This window comes from Odontomachus brunneus, unplaced genomic scaffold (genome assembly GCF_010583005.1).
Source record: "Odontomachus brunneus isolate Ranch 3 - 2012 unplaced genomic scaffold, Obru_v1 Obru_scaffold_012, whole genome shotgun sequence".
Taxonomy (NCBI): Eukaryota; Metazoa; Arthropoda; class Insecta; order Hymenoptera; family Formicidae; genus Odontomachus; species Odontomachus brunneus.
Window position 1 is genome coordinate 546,802 of NW_022639462.1, and position 25,712 is coordinate 572,513.

Consider the following 25,712-nt stretch of genomic DNA (forward strand, 5'->3'; position numbering starts at 1 on the left):
AATGCTTCACTCCGAGTGGATTCAGACTCCATATGAGCGAATGTTTCAGTCGGCCAGAGTGAATACGTTCCTGTGACGGTGTACGTCAGAATTGCTCTTGAATTTCGAGTGAGACCATTCACTCGACGGTTAAGAGCAGAGAACTCTGTGCGAGCGAAAAATCACTTGAATTCTTGAGTGACTCTGTGGTAAACCACAGAATTATTGGCATCTCCTTTAATCATTGACACTCTAGAAAAACCTAGTTTCTCTTACGATCAGCGACATCTGCTCGTCTCAGTTGCGAATATCTCTTCTAAAATCATAGAACACTGGCAGAAAGTATGATTGCTGTGCTGATCGTATGAAAATCCGAGTTTTTATAATGATTTAAAAGAATGCCAATAACTGTGTGGTTTACTCATCGAGTGAAATTTAGAGCGTAAAGTAATCAGCACGCAAGAGACGTTCTTCCACGAAATCTATTAATAATGCTCTCACAGCCGACTCTAATGAACTTCGTGAAACATGCTTTAGCATTTATGCATTTGTGCACGCAAATTACTCATCATGAAGGGCGGAAACTCTCTCTGCCGTCTCACGCCGCGGCCGGAAAATCGTGAAAGAGTGCCGTCTTGTGCCCGTTAAGGGTTAATCCTCGGTAGAATTTTCCGACGCGCAGCTGCCGGCCCATTATCGTTCGACATAGGTACTTTTGGCATCGACGAATCCCCGAAGAGAGCCCGGGAGAGGGAAATAAAACATCCTTCCCGAGACTGCGGGTATTCCTCGTGATCCGATACGATCAGCACGGGCCGGGCCGGAGAGCGAGAGAGAACTTTCGGCATAACTCAACCTCGTTATCTGACTCGCAAATAAGGCAGCGGAAAAGTTCGCGACATCAATCTGGGCCTCTGCCGGGAGATTCGAAGTTGAAACAATGCTTAAGTCACCCCTAACGTATGAGCCCCATGGGGTGGCGAGTTGGCGGCGGCGGCAGCGACGGCGGTTGCACTGCATGACTCCCAAAGTCCGCCGATTCGATCTCGACGCCCGTCGTCCTCCCGTCGTCCTCCTGTCGTCCGGCAAGAGCAAGACCCTCGACGAGGGTCCTGCACGTTGTGTACCGTCTCACCGACACGTCGCTCCGCCGTGGCGGGCATTAAATGCGAGAGACCAAACTTTATTACCGTCCCGAAGTTTCGGCTTCCTCGCGCGACGGCGGCTGTTAAAGATCTCTTGGACCAACCGAGTAGTCTCGAAGTCGATACGATACGCTCGCACCGTGAAATCTCGCGAAAGCGAGTAAATCCGAGAGAAATCGCGGCGACTTCTCCAGCTCGCAAAAGTCTTCGCGTAGATCTTATTCGTGTGTATGTGTGTGTGTGTTTCTTTTTTTTTTTTTTTTCATTTTATCTGCTCCTATTTTATTCTCCAGCAGTTCTCGTTCTTCGACCGAATCGCGTTAACTCCATTATAGTCTAAAGAGCACCAATAGTTCGCCCTGTCTGGCGAATACACGTTTCGTTACCTATCTATTTTACCTAGTTATCTGTCTATCTATCTATCTATCCAGCTAACTATCTTCCATCATTTAGCCAGTCGAGCGTGGGGAAGACGAGTTCCTTCGACGTATCGAACACATCCCACATAGCACACAAAGTTAATGTTACTATCACTAAAATGTCGCTAATGGTATCTCAATGAATTAAAATTTTTTTACATGGAATATTGCAATAATGTTCTCTGGCGGAAAGTAGCGCGTTAATATCACTGAAAAGCTAGCTTAAGATGGTAAGGTAGTTATATTTTGATGGATACTGAAATGATATTAATTTAACTACAAAGCAAATATTGAATTAACCACGAGAATCTTCTATTAATGTTCGTGTTTAAAGCTTGTTAAAAATCTCGAAAAGTAAGGTCATGACTTTAAGATCATGATAACATCACTTCAGCAACATAAAACTCCTCGATATTGGTGTAACAGTTTTGTGCTATATGGGATCAATCTAATGAAGCGAGATAAGGAAAGAACACTTTGGATCTGCACGTACTTCCCGCACGTTCTATCTTACGTTGGAGAATCTATCTTAAACGGGAATAATGATTCGTCCGGTAAAACACGGTGTTCTTCGAACAGCGTGGTGTAAGGTAACATGGGGAGAAATAGCCGCCGCTGCATGCGATTGTGTCAGCATGTTGAAAAATATTATACTGTCTATCCTCCGGATTCTTTTCAACGAAACGCTGCGAGAATATATATTTTTTTGCCGATCGACACCACGTAAATGAAAGGATTACTCGTCTAAATTCTCCCGCGCCGCTTATCCCACTTAATCGCGTCGCCTCGCTCGGACACCATCGTATTTTATGGCTGTAATCTTCTATTTACATAAACCGGACTTCGGAGAGTTCGTACCATCGATCTTCATTCGCGACCACAAGCGGACCGTTCTCAATGCGCGTATATATATAATACATATCTATACGATAAAACACACCGCCTCTCCGACATCGTTCACGCGACGCCGACAACTTAACAATACCTTTCGACAGTTAGGAGATAATCGATTATGTGCGATCTGCCACAAGTCACTCACGAGCTAAAAGTTACTGGTTTGGGCCAGAGTCACTGGAATACAGAGTCCGGACAGAGGTCGACAAAATGCACATGGCGGGGTTGATGATGCCGCCTTGCGATTCTTTACTCTGCGTGCGGCGATATTTAAATGTTAAGAATATGGAACTAAAAAAAAAAACAAATTCGTTTTTAAATTGTTATTTGCTGCGAATACAAATTGCGCACATTAGGACTAAATATTAAATATTTATATATTATTTCATAATGCTATGCGCGCATAGCCACAGTTTTCAATAATTTCTTTGCGCTGCTCATTCGATGGGAAACATTTCATTGGAAATCTCACTTCTTGTGCAATTTGGAACACAAAATAGCCCTAACGTAACTTTACAGCCGAAATTCACGATCCAATCTCATAACTTAAGATTCTCTTAAGCTTAACTTGGGACGCTCCTTAGCCAATGAAATGATTCCGTACGTCGGCTGAAGGTGACAACTCGAATACAACACTGAGAGAAAAATGCATGATATTTGGAACTATAATGGCATAGTAAAAATATTATAGTTAGGAATATAATTTTTATAGTAAATGTTACCATAATATTTGTAATATTTACAAATATTTTTAGTAAAGTTACCATAATATTTGTAATATTTACAATATAAGTATAGTATAACTGAGCCGTGTAAAATTTTTACCAAGAATTACAATTATTTGAAATAAAAAATATGGTAAGGTGGCAAATATTGAATGGTAAGAGAAATTAACTATAGAGAAATTAACTATTTTATATAGAGAAATTAACTATAGAGAAATTAACTATTTTATATAGTCAATACAATTGGAATATTTGGCAAATATAGGTACATGTAACTATATTCCCAAAAGGTGCTTTACCATATATATAGAGTAATAAGATGGTGACTATAAATCTGTGTTCATTCTACTATATCTTCATGTTTAGATGAACTATAAATATATGTTTGAGGCCAAAACGAACTATAAAATATAGTGAGATTATAGTTATTCCAACTATCTTTTTCTCTCAGTGAAGATTCAGCTACGAACACCGATCGAATGTTTACCAAGGGCGCGATATTTTGCCCAAACTGATAAGCTGCCCAGACTCTGTATAGATTGAGACTCTAGTTTGGACGATCGGGATGGTAAGCTATACGTAGACGACGAGGACGACAGCCGAGACGCGGATTTTCGCGACGCCCCCGTCCGCGGAGCGCGCGCGCGCACGACTCAATCGATATATCGGCGCTTACTTCGTTTGTCATTTGGCATCGTACGATGCTTGCGCATTGATACCGTTTAAATTATTCATGGGGTTCAGGACGTTATGGGCGCTCGAGCTGGCTGGCGCTGGATATCCGTTGTGGTTATGGGCCGTCTCCCCGTTCGCTTGTCGTTGAGGGCCACCCGCGGCTACGGTCTGCAAGATAAAAGAAGACGCGTGAGGATTACGCCGGTATACTCGGCATATATGCTGGTCGCTTTTTCTCTTTCAATTTGGCCCGATCGACGATCTCGACTTAGCGTGGAAAATTTATGCGACCAACAGCGCGCGCGCTCTTTTTTGTTTTCCATTGTTCGAGCAACTTTGTCGTCGAGCAATGCCGCGACGCGCGGTGCAAACGTTTTTGCTGAAGCAGCCGAGATTTTCGCGTGTATTTTCTCTACCAGTCTCTACACGAAAACATATCTCGTATCTGTCTTGAACGTTCTCTCGACAACTAGTTGTAATCCAGGTGAGATGCTTATATTAATGCGAGTTGATACCATTGAATCGCACTGACCGCCTTAGTTAACAAATTCTGGTTAGCGACTCGTGTCCTTGTCTAGATTATAACATAGATTATATCTAGCTGTAACATAGCTAACAAGCTAGATTATATCTAGCTGTAACATAGATCGAGAAAGAAACTTTCATTAACTATGGTTATTAAAATCGCTGCTTATCGATATTGCTGCAAATATGATTACAATTATGCTCCGGTAAAAACGGTAAGAGACGGACGCGCAATCGCTGATTCGCATGTTCGCTTTGATCAACGGTTTCCACTTGGGGTGAAACTAATGCGACTAAAATTTTTGAGAGAATTTCTTATCCTGAACAGACGTAATAGACGTATATAGGGCCCGGCCTTAAATAAGAGCCTTAAATAAAGAAACATTTAATCTCTTAAGTTTCATCGAACGTATCGATCAAAGTACCGCATATATACGTGAGACCGTTCTCTTCGTCTAGAATTAACAAGTCGAATTATTAATTACATTAATACATTAGGACAAATTTTGTTCAATAATTTAATTTATCACGTCACCGGTCTTCCGATGCACGTCTACAAATAGAATATGAATCGTTTTCCATTTCGCAGAAATTGCTCTGAATTTAATATTTCACATGCGAACGCGTAAAGAGCGTTTAATCCATTTTGGATTACGCTGCATTTGTGGAATCTACTGATTTCTCTCCGGGTTGTCTTTAAACGAGTGAGAAACGTCGCTTAAGGATTACGTTCAATTTATCCTCGAGAACCACTTGTCGGGCGCTTAAATGCATATTTCAAAAGGTGCATAAGACAGCGAATCTGTAATTCTGAAGAATCTCTAATCCGATTAAGAGGCAACTCACGGAATCCAAGAATAAGATCAGCCGATCGACCGGCCTCGTGATTCGATTTCCACAATTATTCACGACACGCGGCACGTAAAATTCGTCGCGGGCTGCCGAAAGGGGTTGACAACGCTAACGAATTCGCGCTACTCCGTCTCTCTCTCTCCCTCCCCTCTCACGTTCTTTAACACGCCGGTGTCTAAGGCTTCACTTTAAAAACAAAAGACCGGAGGAATGAACTTGTATCTCGCAGTGCCCGGGTAAAGAGAAGAGAACAAGCACGATTCAACTTGGGCGGTTCTCTCTCTTCCTATTTTACTTCTTCTTCTTCGTCCTCCTCCTCCTCCTCCTTCTTCTCCTCCTTCTCCTTCTCACAACCGAATCTTTATTCATCTCCGCCACTATCTGGTGGCCATATTTATGCGCGAGCGGTACAGAGCGATTGCAGGAGAGGGAAGAGGATGTACTAGGCTAGGTAAGTGCCGTTGAAAACTTCCAACTTTGTATCTCCCGTCTCCCTCCGCCTTTCCCTACTTCATCTTATCCTGTCGATCCTTCTTCGTCTCTCGTTCTCCTTCGCGGAACACGCGTGTCCCTTTCTCTCCGTCTCTCCCTTCAGTTTCTCTTAGTTTCTACAGTAAAGGTGTTAAATTATACAGGCTTAAAATTCGACAGACCGTGCAGCTCAGCCCCACCGTGACGAGGTCCTCCTCCCTCTCGCCACGATTTCGGCCCGTAAGTTGATCACGCCAACTTTCTCACGGGGCTGAATTAAGCCACCATCTTCGGCAATTATCCTGCGACTCGGAATGCCGAATACGTTGCGACGCGACGGAACGCGCTGTCGTTGATTTTAATCGCGCTTTACTTCAAGAAAATATACCGTACAATATGTTTCCATCTCAACGAATGTCGTCGCGACAAAATTTGTTATTGAGACAATTTTATGTCCGTCCATTTAAAGACTCCTACCATCCTTACTGCTTCACCTCGCTCTTACTTCTCGTGATGCGCGACGGAAGAATAAAAACCTGAAAGCGCAGATCCGTCACGGGAGCCCTGCGAGAGGTGTTATCTCCGAGGTGTCTTAATAAAGCATTTTTCCCGTTTTAAAGCGCAAAGAAGCGAGAGTGCGGTTGCGGAGTAATTAACTCGTAAATAATTACGATAAAAGTGACAAAGCGCCGCTAGAGAAATGCTTTATCATCTGTCTCCGCGGCGGGGGGTGATTTTTTTTCCCCCTTAGAAAGGATCCTTAAATCTCGTTGCCGTGAGAACCCTTTCCCCCACGGCCACCGGTAGCACTTCCGTCCTTCTCTCTTACTTTTCGTTTACCTCTCCACGCGTATACACAAAGTCCTTCTTTCTCTCTCTATCCTCGCGCTACTCCTCTTCCTCTTTCCACTCCTTCTCTTGTCTTAGAGAGGGTCCCGCTCGTAATTAAGAAATCTCCGTAGAAGGCTCCAGACCGCCGTTGAACGCGCTGCTATGGGGTTAAATTAAGTCTATGACTTATTCAAGTTTTATCTACAATTGCCAGCGGAGGAATTACCGCGCTGTGGATTTACTGCCGGCGTCGTAATCAAACGGCACGCGCTCGGCGGGAACAGCTCCGCTAATGTGTGGGTACATAGAGGTACTTCAAGGTCGGAGACATTCGCTCGATCGCCCTTGTTAGAACCGTTAGAAATTTGGCGATCCGCGCGCCTGGAGATTATTCCAACGATAACTTCACCTCACCGCGGATTATTAATGTAACAAAAGAGTCGCCCCGTGTTGCAAATGACGGTCGAGCAGCTCCTTTCGTGTTTATTCGCTTCTCACCTCGCCATAATCTCCCGGTTTTTCTTTGCTCCCCCGGAGGACCTCGCGCGAGAACGCGCGCGAATAAGACATTAATCGTGGCGCGGTGCGAGGGTGGCGGTCCGGGTAGTTTGTAACTGACGGTAAATGCGGAGCATCGTCGTCGCGCGCGCGCGCGCGAGGGCACGGAGGGAATCGCGTGTCATTTGTCCGTTGATCTCCCGCGGATGGGAAACGGCCAGGTGCGAGCCCCATTCCTCCGGCGGCAGCGCGGCTTTTCTTACGCGCAAAAATTAGCGCAGCCCTCACACCCCGAGCGCGTTCGTGCCGACGATAGTTCGGCCCCGACCTCCGGCACGAGATGAGAATTAGGCAAGACGTCGTTAATCGCCACCGGGATCGTTTAGGAGCGGAATTTACTGGCGGGTCGTTAGTCCGGCGCGGCCATTTTCGATCCGATTCTTCACGGCCGGGGGAGGAGGAAGAAATTGATTAACACACCGTTGCGAGCGTCCTATCCAAGTAGAAAAATTTCCAGGAAAAACTGCTGTCTGCTAGTTTTCACTGGGATTTATTATTCAGGACAGTAATTATTCAGGAAAGTACCGACCAGTTACTGGCCAGAAACTGTTCTCTAAAGTACAATTAGTCTATGCAATTAGTCACTCAAATGCTATACTTATAATTGATGGTTCAGTCAGATAAGTATAATATTGCAATCAATAAAATCTCGCTGAAAGAAGTTTTTAATAGCGACTATTCTCTTATTATTCATGCAGTTTGCAAACTCAGACAGTGCCATGCGTGAATCGTATGGTGAATCGTTAATTTTATTTCGCCATAAAAGGAGAAAATCGGATTTAGCACAGCATATAACGAATTTGTGTAGATTTGACAGAGAAATCTTACTTTCACTGATCAAAATCAATACGATATAAGATGGAGTAGTAAGATTGTAGTATTTCCATTGAAAGTCAATGAATATTTGTGTAGTAAATATTATTAGTGAAATACTCCTTTTACTGAATTCAATCAGAAACATTCTTACTGATACACTTTAAAAGAATAAACAATAAAAATGATAAGTAAATGCTGGACCTTCTATTTAGTGAAAACTCGGAAAATATTATTATCAATGTTTCTTGGCAAGTTACTGACCGGAAGCTAGCTAGTACTCAAAATTCCTGTCCAGCTAGGGAGAGATCGCGCTCTTTCTACCTGGGTAATATCTAGAATTTGCTGAGAAGACACGCCACAAATTACGTTTGCCCGACTTCTTGACAAGTTCCAAGTAGAATTTTTCTCGGCTCAGTTCTGTTCACATTCATGTCAACTGGAACTTGCCAACATTTCGGAATAGCGAGCTGCACAACGGCGAGGCTCGGCGGACGCCGACAATCTACTCGTCTCGATTCAAAGGGAGCGACAACCCAAAGTGGTTCAATTTCGAACGGTGACGCGAAATTACCACTTGTGGACGCTGAAGCGCGACCTCGGCCGCGTGGTCGAGTCCTCACGACGCGCCGAGTCCTAACCCGTCGGTAATAATCGTTACAAAAGTAAGCTCGACCACGTAGCGCATAGCTCTCCGAGTTGTTTGCCAACTAAACTCATAATCTCGCGTAAGCTCGCAAGCCGGGCTTTCCCATGCGAGCTTTCTCGGCGCGCGTTGTATAAGGGGCCGCGCGGAGGCTTTACGTGAAATTCAGCCAAGCACGGTGCACCTAATAATGCGCTCGTTAACAAGAACGACGTGTACAGGGCGCGTGCGAGGGTTCGTATGTACGTGTTCTCTCTCTCTCTCTTTCTCCCTCTCCTTCTCTTTCTTTCTCTCGCTTCCTATCCTTTCTCTCCTTCTCTCTCCGTCTTCCTGTCACGACACAGTTCGCGATTTACGACATGTTCGCTTAAGAGGCAATCTAATCGGTCGTTCAATCGACGATCTCCCAATCAGACTGCTGTGCGATTTATAAACTTCAAGAAACATCTCGAGCACGCTGATGCTTTGAGGTCGTCGCGGTAACGACCTGTCGACAATTAGCCTGTTTTCCTCGGTCCATTAGAACGTGTTTTTTTTTCTTTAAATTAGTATCGGGCCGCACGAGAGGGTTATTGATTTTCCGTAATTTCATGACATCCTCTGATGTAATTCTAAACAGATCGTACCAGCGCGCAACGATAGAGTATCTACAATGAAGGATTAATGATGGACTAATGGCTTTGTTCAGTGTGGGAATACGCTCCGTGGTCCTGTATAGTACTGCATTACGATGATGCACGTCCATTTCGCTAAACGCTACATTTCGAGGGATTAACCGTGCGCTACATTAATTATTATTAATGGTATCATATCCTATTCTGACACATTCTATTCGGGTATTCTAATGCATACGATATATCGGCCCTGATGGAAGCTAAGTATTCCATTCATATCGGAGCAACTATTTTTAATCGGTCGCGTTTGTTCACGCCATATCGATAACGACGGCTGTATAAATCGTTTAGTGAGACGCACGCATTCTCTCATGAAAGTTCCCGATACAAAAATCTTGACTGTTGCGATAATAACTCAATTAATACAATCGTGTTCTTTGCATCTGCCAAATTCATGCGTATGTGTGTCGTGAGGTTGCATGTGAGAAATGAAAAATATATCAAGAAAATATCGGAAATGTGCTGGACATCCTCAAATAATGCAAATGCAGGACCATAAACTTCTTAAATCCGTCAAGCCCGATCGTTCCGTTGCGCGTTCATTTCAGCCCGTCTCCGTTCCCCGAACAAATGGATATTGAGCGCACAGATCCAATAAAACCGTGAGGTTAAGTCGAAAGTTTAATTTCGCCGAAATTAGTCGCTCGCGTTTGAGCAACTTTTCAGGAATCTAATCGCCCGGAAGCAATATAGAGGACGTTGTAATGCCTCATTCCCCGTACGAATCTCGTACTGCGCATTGATCCTCTTAAATTCCCATGTACCTTCCGTCCTGGCATTAGCATATTATCTCACCTCCACTAACCTCCCCCTCGCCGCTCGTCTCACCCTTCAGTCTCCTTATTTCCAGCCTTCCTTGGCTCTCCTCCCCCTCTGATTCGCGAAGGACTTCGCAGACACTCGAGAGTTTGTTTTAAAACTCAGATAATCGTTCCAAACTCTCGGCGTGTCTTTCTCTTTCCCGCTTTTACACCCGGTGTCTATATCCCCCCTTTCATCTCCCCTCCTGCGCATTTCGCCGGGTCCCGAGGGAAAAATTAGACCGAAATAAAAGTTCTCGCCAATTTTTAAGCGCGTTACACTTGTCTCTAAGGAGGATGAGATTGCGCGGCTCGATCGAAGCTTCTCGTCGAGAAATGAAGCTCCGCGAGTCTCCTCTGTCTAGCTCTGGCTACGCAGAGGCAACGACACCTCTTCAATACCGGAGTAGTCCGAGCCGTTGAATTGTAGCTGTAATTGCAAGATCTATCATCATCCGGTGTTTTGTTTTTAATAACACGACGCGAATACGCAGGTTGTGAATACCCAGCAAAGGAGATTGTAACGCAATTCTAACACGCGATAAAACGGCTCGACGTGATGATATCGGAAACGATCCGTCATCCGCTTCTCTGTCGTGACAACTCGATTGTCGATGCCGACAACTAAAGGCGGCCCAGCCGCCCACTTCCTTTCATCCTTCCATCCCACCGCTGTCGATTTACCCCGGATCAGGCGTAGTCGAGTTATTCGCAAGCAACACTCCCCGGCATTATTCGCCAGAAGCGCGGAGGATCCCGTCAGGGCTGAGAAAGATTGGGACAGCTGTCTGTTCTCAGGCAATCAGAAAAACTACCGTTCCCCACCTTCCGCCGGCGGTACTTCGCCGCCCCCGACGAGCCACGGCTTAAGGAGAGTACAAGGGTGGCAGCTGCCTCCAAGACGAGCACCCTCTTCGCGGTTTTTAAGAATCTTAACGCCTTTCCTCCTTCCTCCTCCGCCCGTATTTCTCTTCTCTCTCTTTCTCGCTCTTTCTCGCACTTTATAGGTGCTCTCAATTTCATCTTTGTATTTTGTCACGGTACTTCGAAGCGATAAATCCAGGCGTTATCTTCTTTCTGAAGTTGCTCTTTGCGCTCAGATATCACCATTTTATCGCTTGATATTTCCATCGCGTTTCAATTCTTCTTTGTCTTTCTCTCTCTCCTTTTTTCTCTCTTTATATTATTTATTTCTCCATCTGTAACTTTATATCATTGCGTTTATATCCGCTATGTTTTTTTCTTTTCTTTTCGCTGTACTTTTACATATACATTGTACTTTTCCTACTTGGATGCCTGAAGGGATATTATTCCAAAGCTTAACACTTCTTTCTTTTTCTCTTTCGATTTATTAATCCGTACACGATGCGTTTACAAGGTAACTTAATCGCGATACGAAAGGTGTACGTACGTACGCGTTAATTCCTCTTATTTAGATGCAAAATGTCAAACGACCCTCGGCTAGGCGACAGAACGGCAGACATCTTGAGTGTTCTCCTCGATCGAAGGTATTCACGCTCCGGGCACGAGATGTCAAGAGGGATCCATCAGGCTTAGCGTAATAGATGCGCAGACGACATTAGCATGCCACGCCGATTATTGGTATTAGTCTGCCATCCCGTTATTTCGCACACCGGTCATTTATAACCCGTAAACCCCCTCGAGCGAATCGATATTGCGTGTGAAAGCTGCTGGATCGCGCAATATCGGAGCATACCACGGACGTGCCAATTTTTCCCGATTGTTGACGATACCGGAAATTTACAGCAAAAAAACAAATTTGATCTCGCCGCCGCGTGCGCGCGTGCGCATCGGGGGCAATAAAGGTATCCTCGTATTAATTAAAGCGACACATCGAGTGGCGGCGAGTCGAAGCTCAAGGCTCGAGACACCTCTCCACCGCGCCGAGGGAAAAATTTACGCGCGCGCGCGTGAGTGTTCCCGAAAAATGTTTGCACGGTACACACAGTCGCTTATCCCGTTCTCTCTTTCATTCTCTCTTTCCCGTGCCAGCCGATATTTCTTTAAACATTATAACCAACCCGCGCGCATACACACAGACACAGGCACATCGTCGTCGACGTACGCGCGGAGGAGCGCGCGACGCTTACGTGGCGGTAGGAATAGAGTCGCAAGGGTTACCAACCCCTGAATTACACGCAGCTCGCCGGCGAGCCGGTTAAGGGGAGCGAATTTGCATATTATAAGTAGTACACGTTACCGCGCTTGATATCATCGCGCCGGGGACCTCGTTATTCTGTGCATGCGTACAATTCGAGCGTGCGGCGAGCATCTACGACCTCAGGCCGCTCGCAGACGTCCCGAGGCCTCGAACTTTCGCGGCGACTTTCATTGTAACCTTTCCACCCGTCGGCCAATAACAGAAACGACGATATCTTTAGCAGGGATGTACCATCGGCTGAAGAACTCGGCCTCGCTCGTCTCAGGTGCACTGAGAGAAAAATATAGTTGTTTTTGGCGTCAGCTATACTTTTCGACGCCTTTAAGAACTCGGCCTCGCTCGTCTCAGGTGCACTGAGAGAAAAATATAGTTGTTTTTGGCGTCAGCTATACTTTTCGACGCCTTTAAGAACTCGGCCTCGATCGTCTCAGGTGCATTGAGATAAAAATATAGTTGCTTTTGGCGTCAGCTATATTTTTCGATGCCTTTAAGAACTCGGCCTCGCTCGTCTCAGGTGCATTGAGAGAAAAATATAGTTGCTTTTGGCGTCAGCTATACTTTTTTCTGACTTTAACCAGAAAAATAATTAGAAGAACCATCTTTCTAATAACACTTACTGAAACAATGGTTTTCCTAAGTATTTTTATGGTTAAAATTACAAAAGAGTATAGTTGTCGCCAAAAGCAACTATATTTTTCTCTCAGTGTGAGAGACTTCGCGTTCACGAAATCTTCGTCCGCTTGGACTATCATTCGTCACCTTGAATGTCAATAAAACGTGATGGAGCATGAGTTTTATCGTATTGACGACGTCAAAGATATGAACATAGCGGTTTTCTCAATCGCGCGGCTGACCAGTCGCGTAGCTTTTGCATAAATATCGCGAATTAAAATACGTGACGTTATTATGTGCACGAAGACGGCGGGATTCTTGCAAGACGGAACCCGGATTAAATGGATAGGCTCCTAGGGTCGAGCAGGACGTGGTCCTTCGTGAGGCGGGAGCTTAAGATATTGTTTCGAAGCAAGTCTGTTGCCTTAGGATAATCAAGAAGGCTTAATCCCAACAAGCTTAACGCCGATGAGTTCATAATTCTGGACGTTGCCGTGCAACGTGAGGATCGTCTCTCTTCATCGCTTGTCGCGCGCTTATCCCCTTATTATCACAATCTTATATTCGCTCTCGCTGCAATTATTTAATCCGACATCGAGCTAAGCTGTCCTTACGATTACGCAAATGAAATTAACTTGCACATTTCTGTCCCGACGTTCCTTTGAGCGTATTCCAAGCTTATTCGGGGACTCGCGACGACGCGATGCAAAGTGCAGTCACGACGGTCTCCCCGACGATTTCGTAGTACCACGACGGAATAGCTGCCGGCAGCTTGGCGATCCTCCCGAAGAGTAAATTCTTTCGCACGTTCTACCTCCACCGGGGAACGGAGCGAATCGTTAAGGCATGCGACGAGGCTTGCTTAACGGGTGAGCTTAATTAATAAGGACACGCGATATCCTAACTCGTAAGACGACGGCAGGATGGTAAAGCGTAGCTGAAGCCTCGGGGGAGTCCTTTGTTGTCGAGAGGGTCAGGACCTGCCACTTTAACCCGCCTTAAGGGGTTGCGCCTCGAGAAGTTGGAAACCTTGCGAGTTTGAAACCCGATGGCCAGGGTCCGGGAACGGAGACTCCGCGATGCACTCTCTATAGTGGTATTTTACACGGAATATCTCGTGACGAAAATACATCTGCCGATAGATAGGCTTGCGCGATATACACTCCGTGACCATGTGGCGCCGTAAGTCGCGCGATATCGCAATCCTGCGTGTGCTTGCCCCGTTGACATTGGGAACAAATGTAAACTTTTCACCTGTGGCTGAAGATGAGTCACTTGCCTCTTGATGTGCGCCAGTGTCGCGCTGGGTGGCGGATGCAGAGCCATGTTAGCGAAGACCAACCTCTCCTCGTAATCGTACTCGCAGAGAATCTTGTTATCACAGAGATAAAATCTGTCACCCACGCAAAATCTGCAATCACAAAGATTCGAAACCTCATTATACCGCTGAAACGGAGAGGAACATTTTCCTACAATTATGAAATTTAGAAACCGTTTAGAAACGTGATGTGTACATGGAGAAAAATAATTTGTTGGCCCAGCAAATTTTCTGCTGGTCTAGCAAAATCTTTTCGTTATTATATGGACAGCAAAAAGATTTGCTAAGAGTACTAATCGTTATTTGCTGGATGTGATTTGCTGAATCTTACAAATTATTTTGCTGTAAGAACCACGATCTATATAAGCAGTTGCAGTATTGTTCCGATAGCAAATAAATTTGCTAAGGATACATTATTTTGCATCAATAGCAAATTAACGTAATTCCTAGGACAAATACACTCAATAATTTTTTTCTATCCTGGAAACGAAACTACTTCTGCTCTAATAACGAATAATTTGTAAAATTAGTTACGTCAACTAAATTTTTTTGATGTCACTACGAATATGCAGCAACGACGATTTTGCTTAAAAGAGCAAAATTATTTTTCTCTGTGTACGAATATTCGCCCACAGTTATGCAAGAATGATCCAACTCACAAGTGATTCTTCAATTTTTATTTTATTATTATTATTTTTTTATCAATAGATAGTCCATACGTCTTCCTACATGAAACAAAAAAGATCCAAGCCTTACGGGCGCCTAAAATTTATTAAAATATATTTTTATTTTATATTAGCTGTATCATTTTTTACCTATTTTCTTAAGAGTTCTTAAAGGGTTAAGTTTATTATTAAATATCCTTAAAGAAAATTAAAATAAAAAGAAGAAAATTAGAAAGAAAAAAGATGCTTGATTTGAACAATTACGAAGAACTTTAGTACTGTCTGTACTTTTGAAATCATGTGTAAAATTGTCATCTTCATCTTTTTCGAAACGTCTTCTGTGGTTAGATCTTTCTTGTATTACGCAACTACAGCCACTTATAAACAGATATATGTGCGATGGAGGCGACGTGATTAAACGATGACAATCGTTAACGTGTCGATTTGCAGCGCTTACAAATGGCCGAGGGAAAAGAGATTCCGCTTACGAAATTTCGGGCGCGAGATAGGCAGAGCGGTAAAACGTGCTAATTCCCTTTAAGGCCACTTTCCGTTCTGCTCCGCCGAGGAAATTGCGAGAAAATAAAAACAAGTAGCGAAATGCCGCGCCACCCCCGACTTCCTCGGGCGTCTTCCTGGGCACTTAAATGTAAATTCTCAGTCGATTCGCAGGCATCGCGCTCGGATTACCGCGATTCCGGAGCTCTGAGCGCGTTTTTCTCTCCTTCTTACTCCGCTCTTACGCGCGCCTCGACATACCCGATTTTCCTTCGCGACTTATTCAAACGCCAAGTCTTAAGCGTAACACTGTCATGATCAACGTTGCGGACAATGGCGCCGTGTGTTCTCGCGACACACACATTATAGAAAATCGTTAGTGAATTGACACACGCATCGGCATCGACATCTGTCCATTCCCGGATGTCGGCGAATAAAATCAGAGACGGCGCCGAAGTGTATTTTAAAATTCAGCGTATAAAAGTCCGGGATTTTGCAGTAATCCAACACGATATACATACCGGCGGTGCACGCGGATTTCGGGACGGTGGCGGTGAGGTACCGAACGTGCTCGGCTTGCGATATCAGAGAAATAAGGTTGCCACCGAGGGTTATACGCATCTACCAACTGTCGCCCCCGTGCGAGGGGTGCGGCGCGCTGGCGCGGGGCCTTTAAAATCAAAGATTTCGCATTTTTCGTTTTTATTGCCGGTTTAAAAGTCAATTTTTTCTCTGCCGCGCCCTTTTCGGAGGGGGGGAGGGGAGGCGTCCTCCGCATAAAGGACGTTACGCCGGAAATGCTAAAGAGCCATGAAAAACGGGGGCGGCGGTGGTGGCGCTTCCACTGTGCGCCACAATGGATCGAAGATCCACGAGGGACACGAAAATCGTTTCGTCAGGATCCGCGAGCCTTGAGAATTCCTGTCAGGTGCCGGGAACATCACTCTCTGGACGTTATACGTTTCCGCGTGTATCGATCGCGATATGACGGGCGTGTTCGCGCGATTTGTCTCGTCGAAGAAGAAGGGCTCGCGAGACTCGAAGTCGCATCCTTGGGACATGTCAAGCCTCTTGCCTCTTGCAGATACTTCAGATAGAATTGATCTTCACTTTTCTTGAACGCTCCTCCTCCCTTCTATCGTACGTTACCTTCACTTCCGTTCTCCAAGGCTCGTATTAATAGTCGTTACTTGAAACTGTGTTTCCAGTGAGATACTCAGATTTGAATTTAGAGTTAGATGTGAAAAACTTATAGCTAACTTTAAAAGAAAATCTGAGTATCTCACATGAGACTAGTTTCAAGTGACAACTATTAATATATTATATTTAATATATTAATATATTATATATACTCTCTCTATATATATAATAGTATATATATATGTACATATATATATTATATATACTATTAATATATTATATATAATATATTTATATTAATAGGCTCTCAGACCTTTATCAATAGTCGTTATTTGAAACTTGTTTGAGACATTCAGATCTAAATTTAGAGTTGATTTGAACTTTTCAATGAAATCATATGATATATGTAACGTTATATTTCTAATCGTGATTCAACTGAAAAATTCACATCCAACTCTAAATTTGAATTCAAATATCTCACTTGAGTTAAGTTTCAAGTAACTATTACCATAGGTTTTAGTTCTATATTAGTAGTCGTTACTTGAAACTTGTATTCTCACTTGCGTGAGAAATACTCAGATTTTAATAACAATATAATAATAATAACTTTTTAGAGTTGAGTTTGAGTTTTCCAGTTGAAACACGCGATATACGTGACACTGTACTTTGCAAACGCGTTTCCACTGAAACATTCACTGAAACATTTGATTCTAAACTTATGAATATAAAAATATGAGAATCTTATTTGAATCAAGCAAGGACTATTAATACGGTCTTCAGAGTTAGATTTGAATTTTTTACTCGAATCATATAATTATGCGACATTACATTTTCAGTCGCGATTTAATTGAAAGTTTCACATCTAATTCTAAATTCAAATCTCACTCGAGACGTAGTTTCAAGTAACGACTATTAATACAAGCTCTGATGATTTAAAAAATTAATGATTTTATCTCTACAAAAGTTTCGCGTCCGCTTTATTAATATTTGTTGAATCGCTCCCAGATAAATTTCACATAAAAACGCGAGTAACAAGATTGAATAACGACAATCTATTCCCACGGTGGGACCGTGAGGAGAGAGAAAACAACAGAGGAAAAGAACAATCGATGCCGTCGCCACGTCGCCAAGACGTCGTCGATGAACCGCGTAAACAGCGCGACTGTAAACGCCGGGGAAAACGCGTATACCGTGGCGTCCGTAATTCACCGGTGAATAATAAAAGCATTTTTCGGTAGGGGGTAAGGGCGGGGGAATGTGTACATCGGCTACATACGGCCATTGCGTATTCAACGGATGTGCTGTCCCGCGTTGGGATCCTGTTTGGGTTTTATGTCGGGATTTCTCTGTCGAGTGGTTTATACCGGCGCTTATGTAAATGCAGACGTGATTTTTTTCAGCACCTACTCGAGCAGCACCTGAACGTGCGCGCGCGCTCGGCACATTTGTAGCATTCGAAACGAGCCGGTCGGCCGTCGCGGTCTCCTTCCAGGAGGACCATGAAATCGCAATGAGGCCCCACAACGGCGCTCCGCTGTATCCGTCGGGATCTGCATTTTTTTTTCTCCCCCAGCGGATTCAGCGGCGCGTCGTTTCAGGACGTCGTTGAGTGATCTCTTCGCGCGGCGTCGGCGAGAGCGAATCAAAATCGGTGCTTGCTCCTCGTTCGCTTGGACGTGTGGTGGACACTCATGATCTTTATTATATTCGAGAAAGAACACATCGAGGTTCATAGTGAAAATACAATATATCACTTGCTTAACCTTTTAACGGCGGAAATGAATTTCAGTTGAAATCGACTTCTTATTTTACGCGAAATTTAGCTATAAATGTAATGAATTTTTTATGTGGAGTCGCCAACCTGACTGCTGGTCGATATATCGACCACTCCCGCCGTTAAATGGTTAAATATGATTGCTTTAACAAAATGTTAATGTTATTTTCCGCCCATGAATACAAGATAGTTGTAGTATCCACAGTACCTTCCTTACTGCCTATTCATATGTATTTGAGTAGTACTCTCAGTGTAGTACGATGCAATCAAACTGTACGGACCTTTCAACCATTTGTTCTACAAACCACAACAAAAAGACTGCAATATTCCTTTGATTAAGGCAACTATGTATACGAGGATGTACTAACTGAACATTATATATCATAAAAATTATGAGAACTGTCATACCGTGATTTCGTGGTCGTATTCAGCACACCTGATTTACTAAAGAACGAACCTTTATGGCAAAAGTGCAAAATCTTGTAACATAGTGTTATTTGTTCGGATAATTATCTGTTTGTCGAGGCTATGATATGAAACTGTGAGGAGAGGATATTTATCAGGAAACATGATGTGAGAACTATATAAATGGGTATATAACAACAGCAACTTTTAATGTCATACCTATTTCACTTGAAATCATATAAATTTTCTCTCTAACCATAGAATTATGTGGATATAGTAGTCTTCTGTGTGTAAGAATGCATGTCGATAGACGAAAACATAATGAACATCGATCGCTTCGTGAACTCGATGTTTGCAGCTGATGCATATTCGCGTGACTTCAGTCTTATTAGAGATTCGGCATCATTATAGATTCTCATTATTCGCCGATATTATCCCGTTGATTCGGAAATATAAATGCGGGAAATTACAGATGCATTAGCTAGCACGCTGGAGGCTCGCTCCGAAATGGCGAGCGTTGATTCTATATTCGGCCTGACTGGCGACGGTCTAATTGAACTTAAAATATCCCGCCGATCGGCACGTGAATTCGCGATATGTCTACTCGATCGATATCGCCAGGTACGGAGGGTATCGCGTAATATATAAATACGCTTCTGCTTAAATGAAATTAGGACACCGACGAGGACTTCGGGCGACATTAGTGGTTTCGCGCGAGCGGATATAGCACTCTCCATCGATCCTCACGCATTAGTTCAATAATCAAATTAATCATGTTGTATAATGCACGGAGAAAACTGCTGTGAATGCTGCATGCATATTCTAACGTTACAGGGAAAATATATGCGACTCCAAGCTATACAAATATGGCAGACTGAGAAAAAAAGCGGTTGGATTGACAAAATCGGCGGTCACCGGCCATCAAAGAACTATTGGATCTATTCAACAAAATACGATGTTAATGCAACAATAAGTTGCGTTAGTCAAATTATATCAACGCAAATTATTGTTGCGTTAACATCGTATTTTGTTGAATAGTTTTTTGATGGCCGGTGACCGCCGACTTTGTCAATCCAACCGCTTTTTTCTCAGTGCACTACAAGTTGCTGTTGCTACATACTCACACTGACAAAATTATTTTTGTACTTAGAGCTAAAATATTTGATACGCACGATTTGATTGGCGTTACCATGTTTCTACTTGTGTTAAGTACATGTTTTATTGAGAAAGCAAAATACACATTAGCGACAACTAAATTGTTTGGTTGCAATCTTCAAATATTTAATTGTTTCCATTCCAATCAAATTATGATCTGTAAAAATTTGTACCAAATTTTTGTTTTTACAACAAAATCCTTTTTTCAATACATCTTAGTTCCCACAGTCATAGTTCTTACAATACGTAATGTTCAATTAGTACATGTGCTTATCTACATATATAGTTGCCTCAACCGAGTATTGCTGTCTGTCTGTTGTGATCTGTAAAACAAATATTATGATTGAGAGATCCGTACGGGTCTAGTTACGCCATATATTACTGAGAGTATCGCTCAAATATATATGGACAGGCACTAATAAAGGCCAAAGTACCATTTCTAACCTAAGAGTACCATAATCTCTACAACTCTTTTGTATTGAATTAATATTTTGTTATGACAACCGTATTTATTTTTTAGGCAAACGATGTCTTAGTGTTTTCTCCGTGTACATTTCGTTAAGGAGATTTCACGCGTTCTTAAGATGCGAGATCTCAATGGGTAATCTTCTCTATCGGAATCTGATCTTATTTTGCTGAGAAATAGTACACACACACACACACGCACACACACACACACACACACACACACACACACACACACAGACACACATACACGAGGCGACTCGTTTCTTCGCGAAAGTTCATTTCGCGCGAAATGATTTTTGGCGGGGAATTTTCGTCGTGCACGAATATCGCGCTTCATAAGAACAAGAAGAATCGAATCGTGATAAAGGCAGACGAGGAAAGAGCGAGCGGGAGAGACAACGCGTGCGCGATCGGAACACCCAGCGTGAACCACCATAAAAAGCAATGCGCCCTCGTAACGGGGTACGATAAGTACCGTGCTACGGAGCAAAATCGATCCCGGGGGCAGCTTCGAATCATGCACCATAAAAAAGAACATTACAGCGCGTAGGTGCGAGAGGAGGAGACTCGGGACGAAAGAACGGAAAGAAAAACGCTCTCTTATAATGGTGTTGTGATTTCGCGTCTAGATACGCGCGCTGTATTCGCCGATAAACGCCGCCGCTGTAACCCGTAACGCTAAACGTCCAGGGCATTAGTACAGCCGCTCGTTCTCGAGCCTCCGTAACGTGTATCCTTCTTCCTGGGCGACCCTAACTCAATGGAAATCGAATCTGCGCGCGCCCCCGTCAGGCGTGTTTCATTAAGGGCTTCATTTGGAAAGCGGATCGGGCACAGAGAAATCTAGCGTGGCCGTCGGGCGACAACGATTATATTTATAAACGACGGGTGGTATAAATAACTGTCAATCAATACGGTATTTAACGGGGGCAAGTGTGAATGATGGCGGTAGGAGCGGCGGTAGCTTCCACATCGGTATTTTTAGGAGCACCCCTTGACCGAACCTCTGCGCTCCCAAACAGCGCCGATCTCAATCGAGTAATCGCGCATTCCGAAAATCGACGTGCAAATCTGCAACGGCGAAGGGGCCATTGACCGTGCCGTTAAACGTTCTGCGCGACGCGCCTCTCGTCGCTGCTAAGTCGAGAGAAAGCCTCCGAGATTCGTCGGCAAACAGTGCGTTTGCTCCGCAAGGTGGAACGGGAAACCCCAAACGGCAACACTTCGGCGGTAGTCAAGACCAGAGGGAGAGGAAGTGGGGGAGGAAGTTTGCTCGAAGCCGAAGAGGGTCGCGCAGAATGAATTTCGTACTCGGTCGTGGAGTCTTTTGAGGATAAAGAAGGACGGGAGAAGGAAGAGAGAGAGAGAGAGAGAGAGAGACAGAGAGAGAGAGAAAGAAACACATGCGGTCTAGATCGCGGCAGATGGAGGTGTGTAGGTGTGTGCGCCTAAATGTGCACGCGTATGTGTGTGTGAATAGGTGAGAGGGAGAGAGAGAGAGAGAGAGAGAGAGAGAGAGAGAGGCGGGAAAACGTCTATACTAGCGGTAGTTGGTGGTGCTCGTACTCAATTTGCATCAAACTATGAAGAGACAGACACCACCGCCGTCCTCTCTCACCCCGGAGGCCGCCACTCTAACACCTGATGGAGCCGCGCCTCCGCGACGCCCCTCGCAGCCGAGACTAACGCGTTTAGCAGAGACTCGAACCCCTAATCAGATCTTCCGACGGCAACGGGCTTTCTAAGATGCCGCTAAGTGTGAAGTTAATGGAGTCAAGACGTCGCGCCGAGATGCAAAACTCGCGCCCGCGCGGCTGCCACGAGCCACCATCGCTGTCTAACACAACGGCGAATATATATCTTCGGGGCTATTCTTTATTCATCTCGATGCCGGGATTTGATTGGGGAGAATTCGCTGCATTCTCTTGAATAAGAGATATCCTCGTAGGCGGACTGCTCGACCGTTCTTCTTCTCGTATCGTTAAACTGTCTCATTAACGTTCGTCGCTGCGCAGTTGAGATCTCCCCGGCGTGAATTGGTCGCTAATTAAATTCGACTATCTGTATCGGATTGTCCTTCTTTTCGCGAGTCAGGACGCGGTTTAACTCTTCGGTCTCGCGTCTACCGGTTTCGGCGTTTTCGGCTGCATCACTGAACAGCCACTTCTCTCGCTCGCTTCTGTCGCGCGCGGCGCGCACTTTGTTGCGATAATGGCTGCTTACCTAGCGCGTTCTCCTGTTAATTAATTCAGACTGTCAGGGTATCGGGGAACCGTGGCGGCGCTAATTCGATCAGCAGTGAATTCGCTCGCTTCGCTGGTGAGGGCTCTCGCCGTCGGGCTTCCGGGGAAGTACGGAGGAGAGCCTTCGCTACCACGACGGATTTGCTTCGCAGACAGTTGACGTCGCTATCTAAATGTCACTCCAGAAGCGTGTCGGAATGCCACTCGATAACACACAGGCTGCGCCGTCTCGAATCACGTCTCATTGTCCGATGTGCGATCCGTGCGATCGCAATGCGCGAGCGATGGATGGATGCTCGCTCTGGGCTTCCGCGTCGCTCGCTATCGAGGCGACGTTTAAACAAGACGTGCTGGCGAGGACACCTTGCATGTCACCTTCGACAAGGCTAAGTTCCGATGAGTTTACGTCCCCGACGTTGAACGTTATCGAGCGGCTCGGTAACGTCGCTCGAGACCACGGAAGAATGTGTAAGCGTAGGGGAGGCCAACAGGAGTCACCGGGTCTTAGTTGCGAAATTTAAACTTCTCATTTTCGAGAGGGCGATATATACAGTCTCTAATAGCGTCAAACGCGCGTTTGGAGGAGATTTGCGTGGAGAATCCACCTTCTCATGTTTGAATCGACCCTACACGCAGAAAAATATCTCACTCTACACTGCTGAGGAAAACGATTATTCAGTTTACTTTCCTTCTCTTACGTAATAGTTATTCTCAACAAAGAATATTTTTTTGATAATCTGAAAATATACTCATCAGAAATTTTAGAAAAGCTCGTTGCCGCGCACTCAAAAAAAGAATTTATTTTCTTCACAAGAATATTATAAAACTTTATCGAAGAAAAGGTCGGTTCGATTCTCTAGCAAACCGAATTTTTGTTTTCATTTATTATATTATCGACTAATATGCTAAATTTATTAGGATCCCAAATATATTTTGGATCTAAATTTGATAGTTATGATGAACCGCGGTGATAGTTCTACGGATACGTAAACCTGCGAAATACTTGAAACAGATAAGATCTGGGTAATTATCGACTATAACGGAGCACCCTGCAATGACCTCCACCTTGATATATATTATCAAGGACACTGTCCTGAGTGACAATCAAAAGGTTTTTGATCATTGTTTTTTAAAAAGTTATTGATGAAAGAAGTTTGAAAAATATGTTACAGTTTTTCGATACTATGTACCGTTAACGAGCAATATCGAATAATAACTGCAATATCGAACAACTAGCGGGGGGCTGCGCCCCCGCACTCCCTCTAAAAACTTAACCCAACCTATCGTCACATTAACACAAAAGTTGAACACTTTAATAAACAATGACTGACGCTTAATGTGATGATAGGTTGGGTTAGATTAGTTGTTAGAGGGGGTGCGGGAGGCGCAGCCCCTCTAACAAAACTAAACTAAAAAAAAAGATATTATAAATTATGTATGTGTAGTAGGCATTTTCTTAATTTACAAATTCAAAAGTTTTGTATGTAGGATGATGAAAAATTACATTCATTTTATGAAGTTTTACAAAATTATAACAATCATGCATATATAATTGGAATACATGCACACATCGCGAGCCCGCCCGGGCGGGCAGGCGAGCGCGCGTTTAGGCGCTATGTGTGTGTGTGTGTGTGTGTAGGCATCCTGTTAAGTTACAAATTCAATTTTTTATTTATATACAGTGTCCAAAAATTACATTCATTACATACATGAAACTTTTTTGCTAATAATTTTTTAACAAATGAGCGCCGGCTAAAATCTTTTAATTGTCACTCAGGACAGTGTCCTTGATAATATATATCAAGGTGGAGGTCATTGGAGGGTGCTCCGTTATAGTCGATAATTATCAAGATCTGCTTGAATGCAATATATATTTTTCTGTGTATATATATAATCTCGATTATATATTTTTCTGTGTATATATATAATCTCGATTATTTTTAACTCCTGCTCTCACCCTCCGTTTTAATTTCTATATTTAATTAAATGATAAGCATTTCTTTGATTCATACCAATTGTAAGATGATTTTCAAAACTTCATTATTCGTGATTATTGATTGCCAATCTGCGATTGATAATAGTGTGTCGCAGGTGTATTCAATAATTAGGTATTCGTTATCAAAGTAATTGCATCGCGTGATACTGTCCGTCGTACAACGCGATGTGGAAGCGTTATTGTGAGGGCCTAAGAAGGAACTCTGCCTCAAGAATCACATCTACTTCTGCGCTGGTCGCGGGGTGCGTTTTCGCAAAGTGGGCGCGGAAGCGCGCAGAAATCGTCGCCATTAACCATTCCGGCCGAGCGTTCAGCCGTAAAGCACGCGGAGGGAACATTCGTCTTTCTATTAATTTCTGCGCGGTGCGAAATTACGCGCGTGGGCCGACCCTAAGCCATATTAATATCGTAGATTACGAAGGAAATTAAGACAGCGATGGGTCGCAGATACCGCGGTGGGACTCGGCGTTGTTCCTTTGTTACTTACGGCGAAAGGGTTGAGGAGAGAGAAACAGGGAGAAAGGGAGAGCGGTTGAATCGCGCTTCCGTCCTCTGTAGCTCTCGCACGGCTTGAGAACGACGTTCGGCGCACATTCTCTCATCGCGCTGGTTGATTAAAAACCGCAGGAGGACTCCAATAATAATAATGGCGCGTTGTCGTGAATCTCGTATATCAAACGCAAAAATACGCGGCTCGCTCGGCCGCTCTAAGGTGACCATTTCTCTATGAATATCCAATGGTAGTGTAACAAAAACAAAGCGAAGCTAAAAAAGGATGTACCATTGTCCTCGTGTACAGAAAGATAGGAACTTTTTAATCAAGTGGGATATTTTTACTGCGTCCCGATAACCTCAATTCGCAACTCCAAAGTTGACTTTCGTTGAAAGCTCTAAAAGCGGCGTTCACCATTATCGTATGCAATATTTCAGCGGAACGATAGTTCATTTATGATGCCGTCGACTGGCGACGGCGTATCAATATGACGGAGCGTATCAATACGCCGATAAGAACGTCGAGCAGTTATGCCGATCGACCCAGTCTATTTCGCGTGTGCCAAGTGGTGTCTTCTTTTTGGCCGAAGAGTCGATTGCCGTTCGCCCTTGTGACGGCGGAAAAACTTTCAAGACGCGTCGGAATCGCATCAAAGATTATTTCCGCCAATAAAGCGGAAGTCGAGTCTCGCTCGGGGAGGCCCTGCTCGGCAAATCGCGTTCCACACGGCATAACGAGGCCGGGACGAGGGTAAGA

The 25,712-nt window shown here is 44.1% G+C and overlaps 1 protein-coding gene across 1 annotated transcript in view; it reads right to left on the reverse strand.

The window, feature by feature from the left end:
- Positions 1-3,489: 3,489 nt before the first annotated feature.
- Positions 3,490-25,712, reverse strand: part of LOC116840830 (LIM domain only protein 3-like) — a 63,080-nt gene continuing 40,857 nt past the window's right edge. The window contains exons 4-5 of the mRNA XM_032808079.1: positions 14,056-14,212; positions 3,490-4,005 (exon numbers count right to left, since the gene is read on the reverse strand). Of these exons, the coding sequence (XP_032663970.1) occupies positions 3,847-4,005; positions 14,056-14,212 (316 nt within the window). The 3' untranslated portion in view covers positions 3,490-3,846. The remainder of the gene's footprint in view (positions 4,006-14,055; positions 14,213-25,712) is intronic.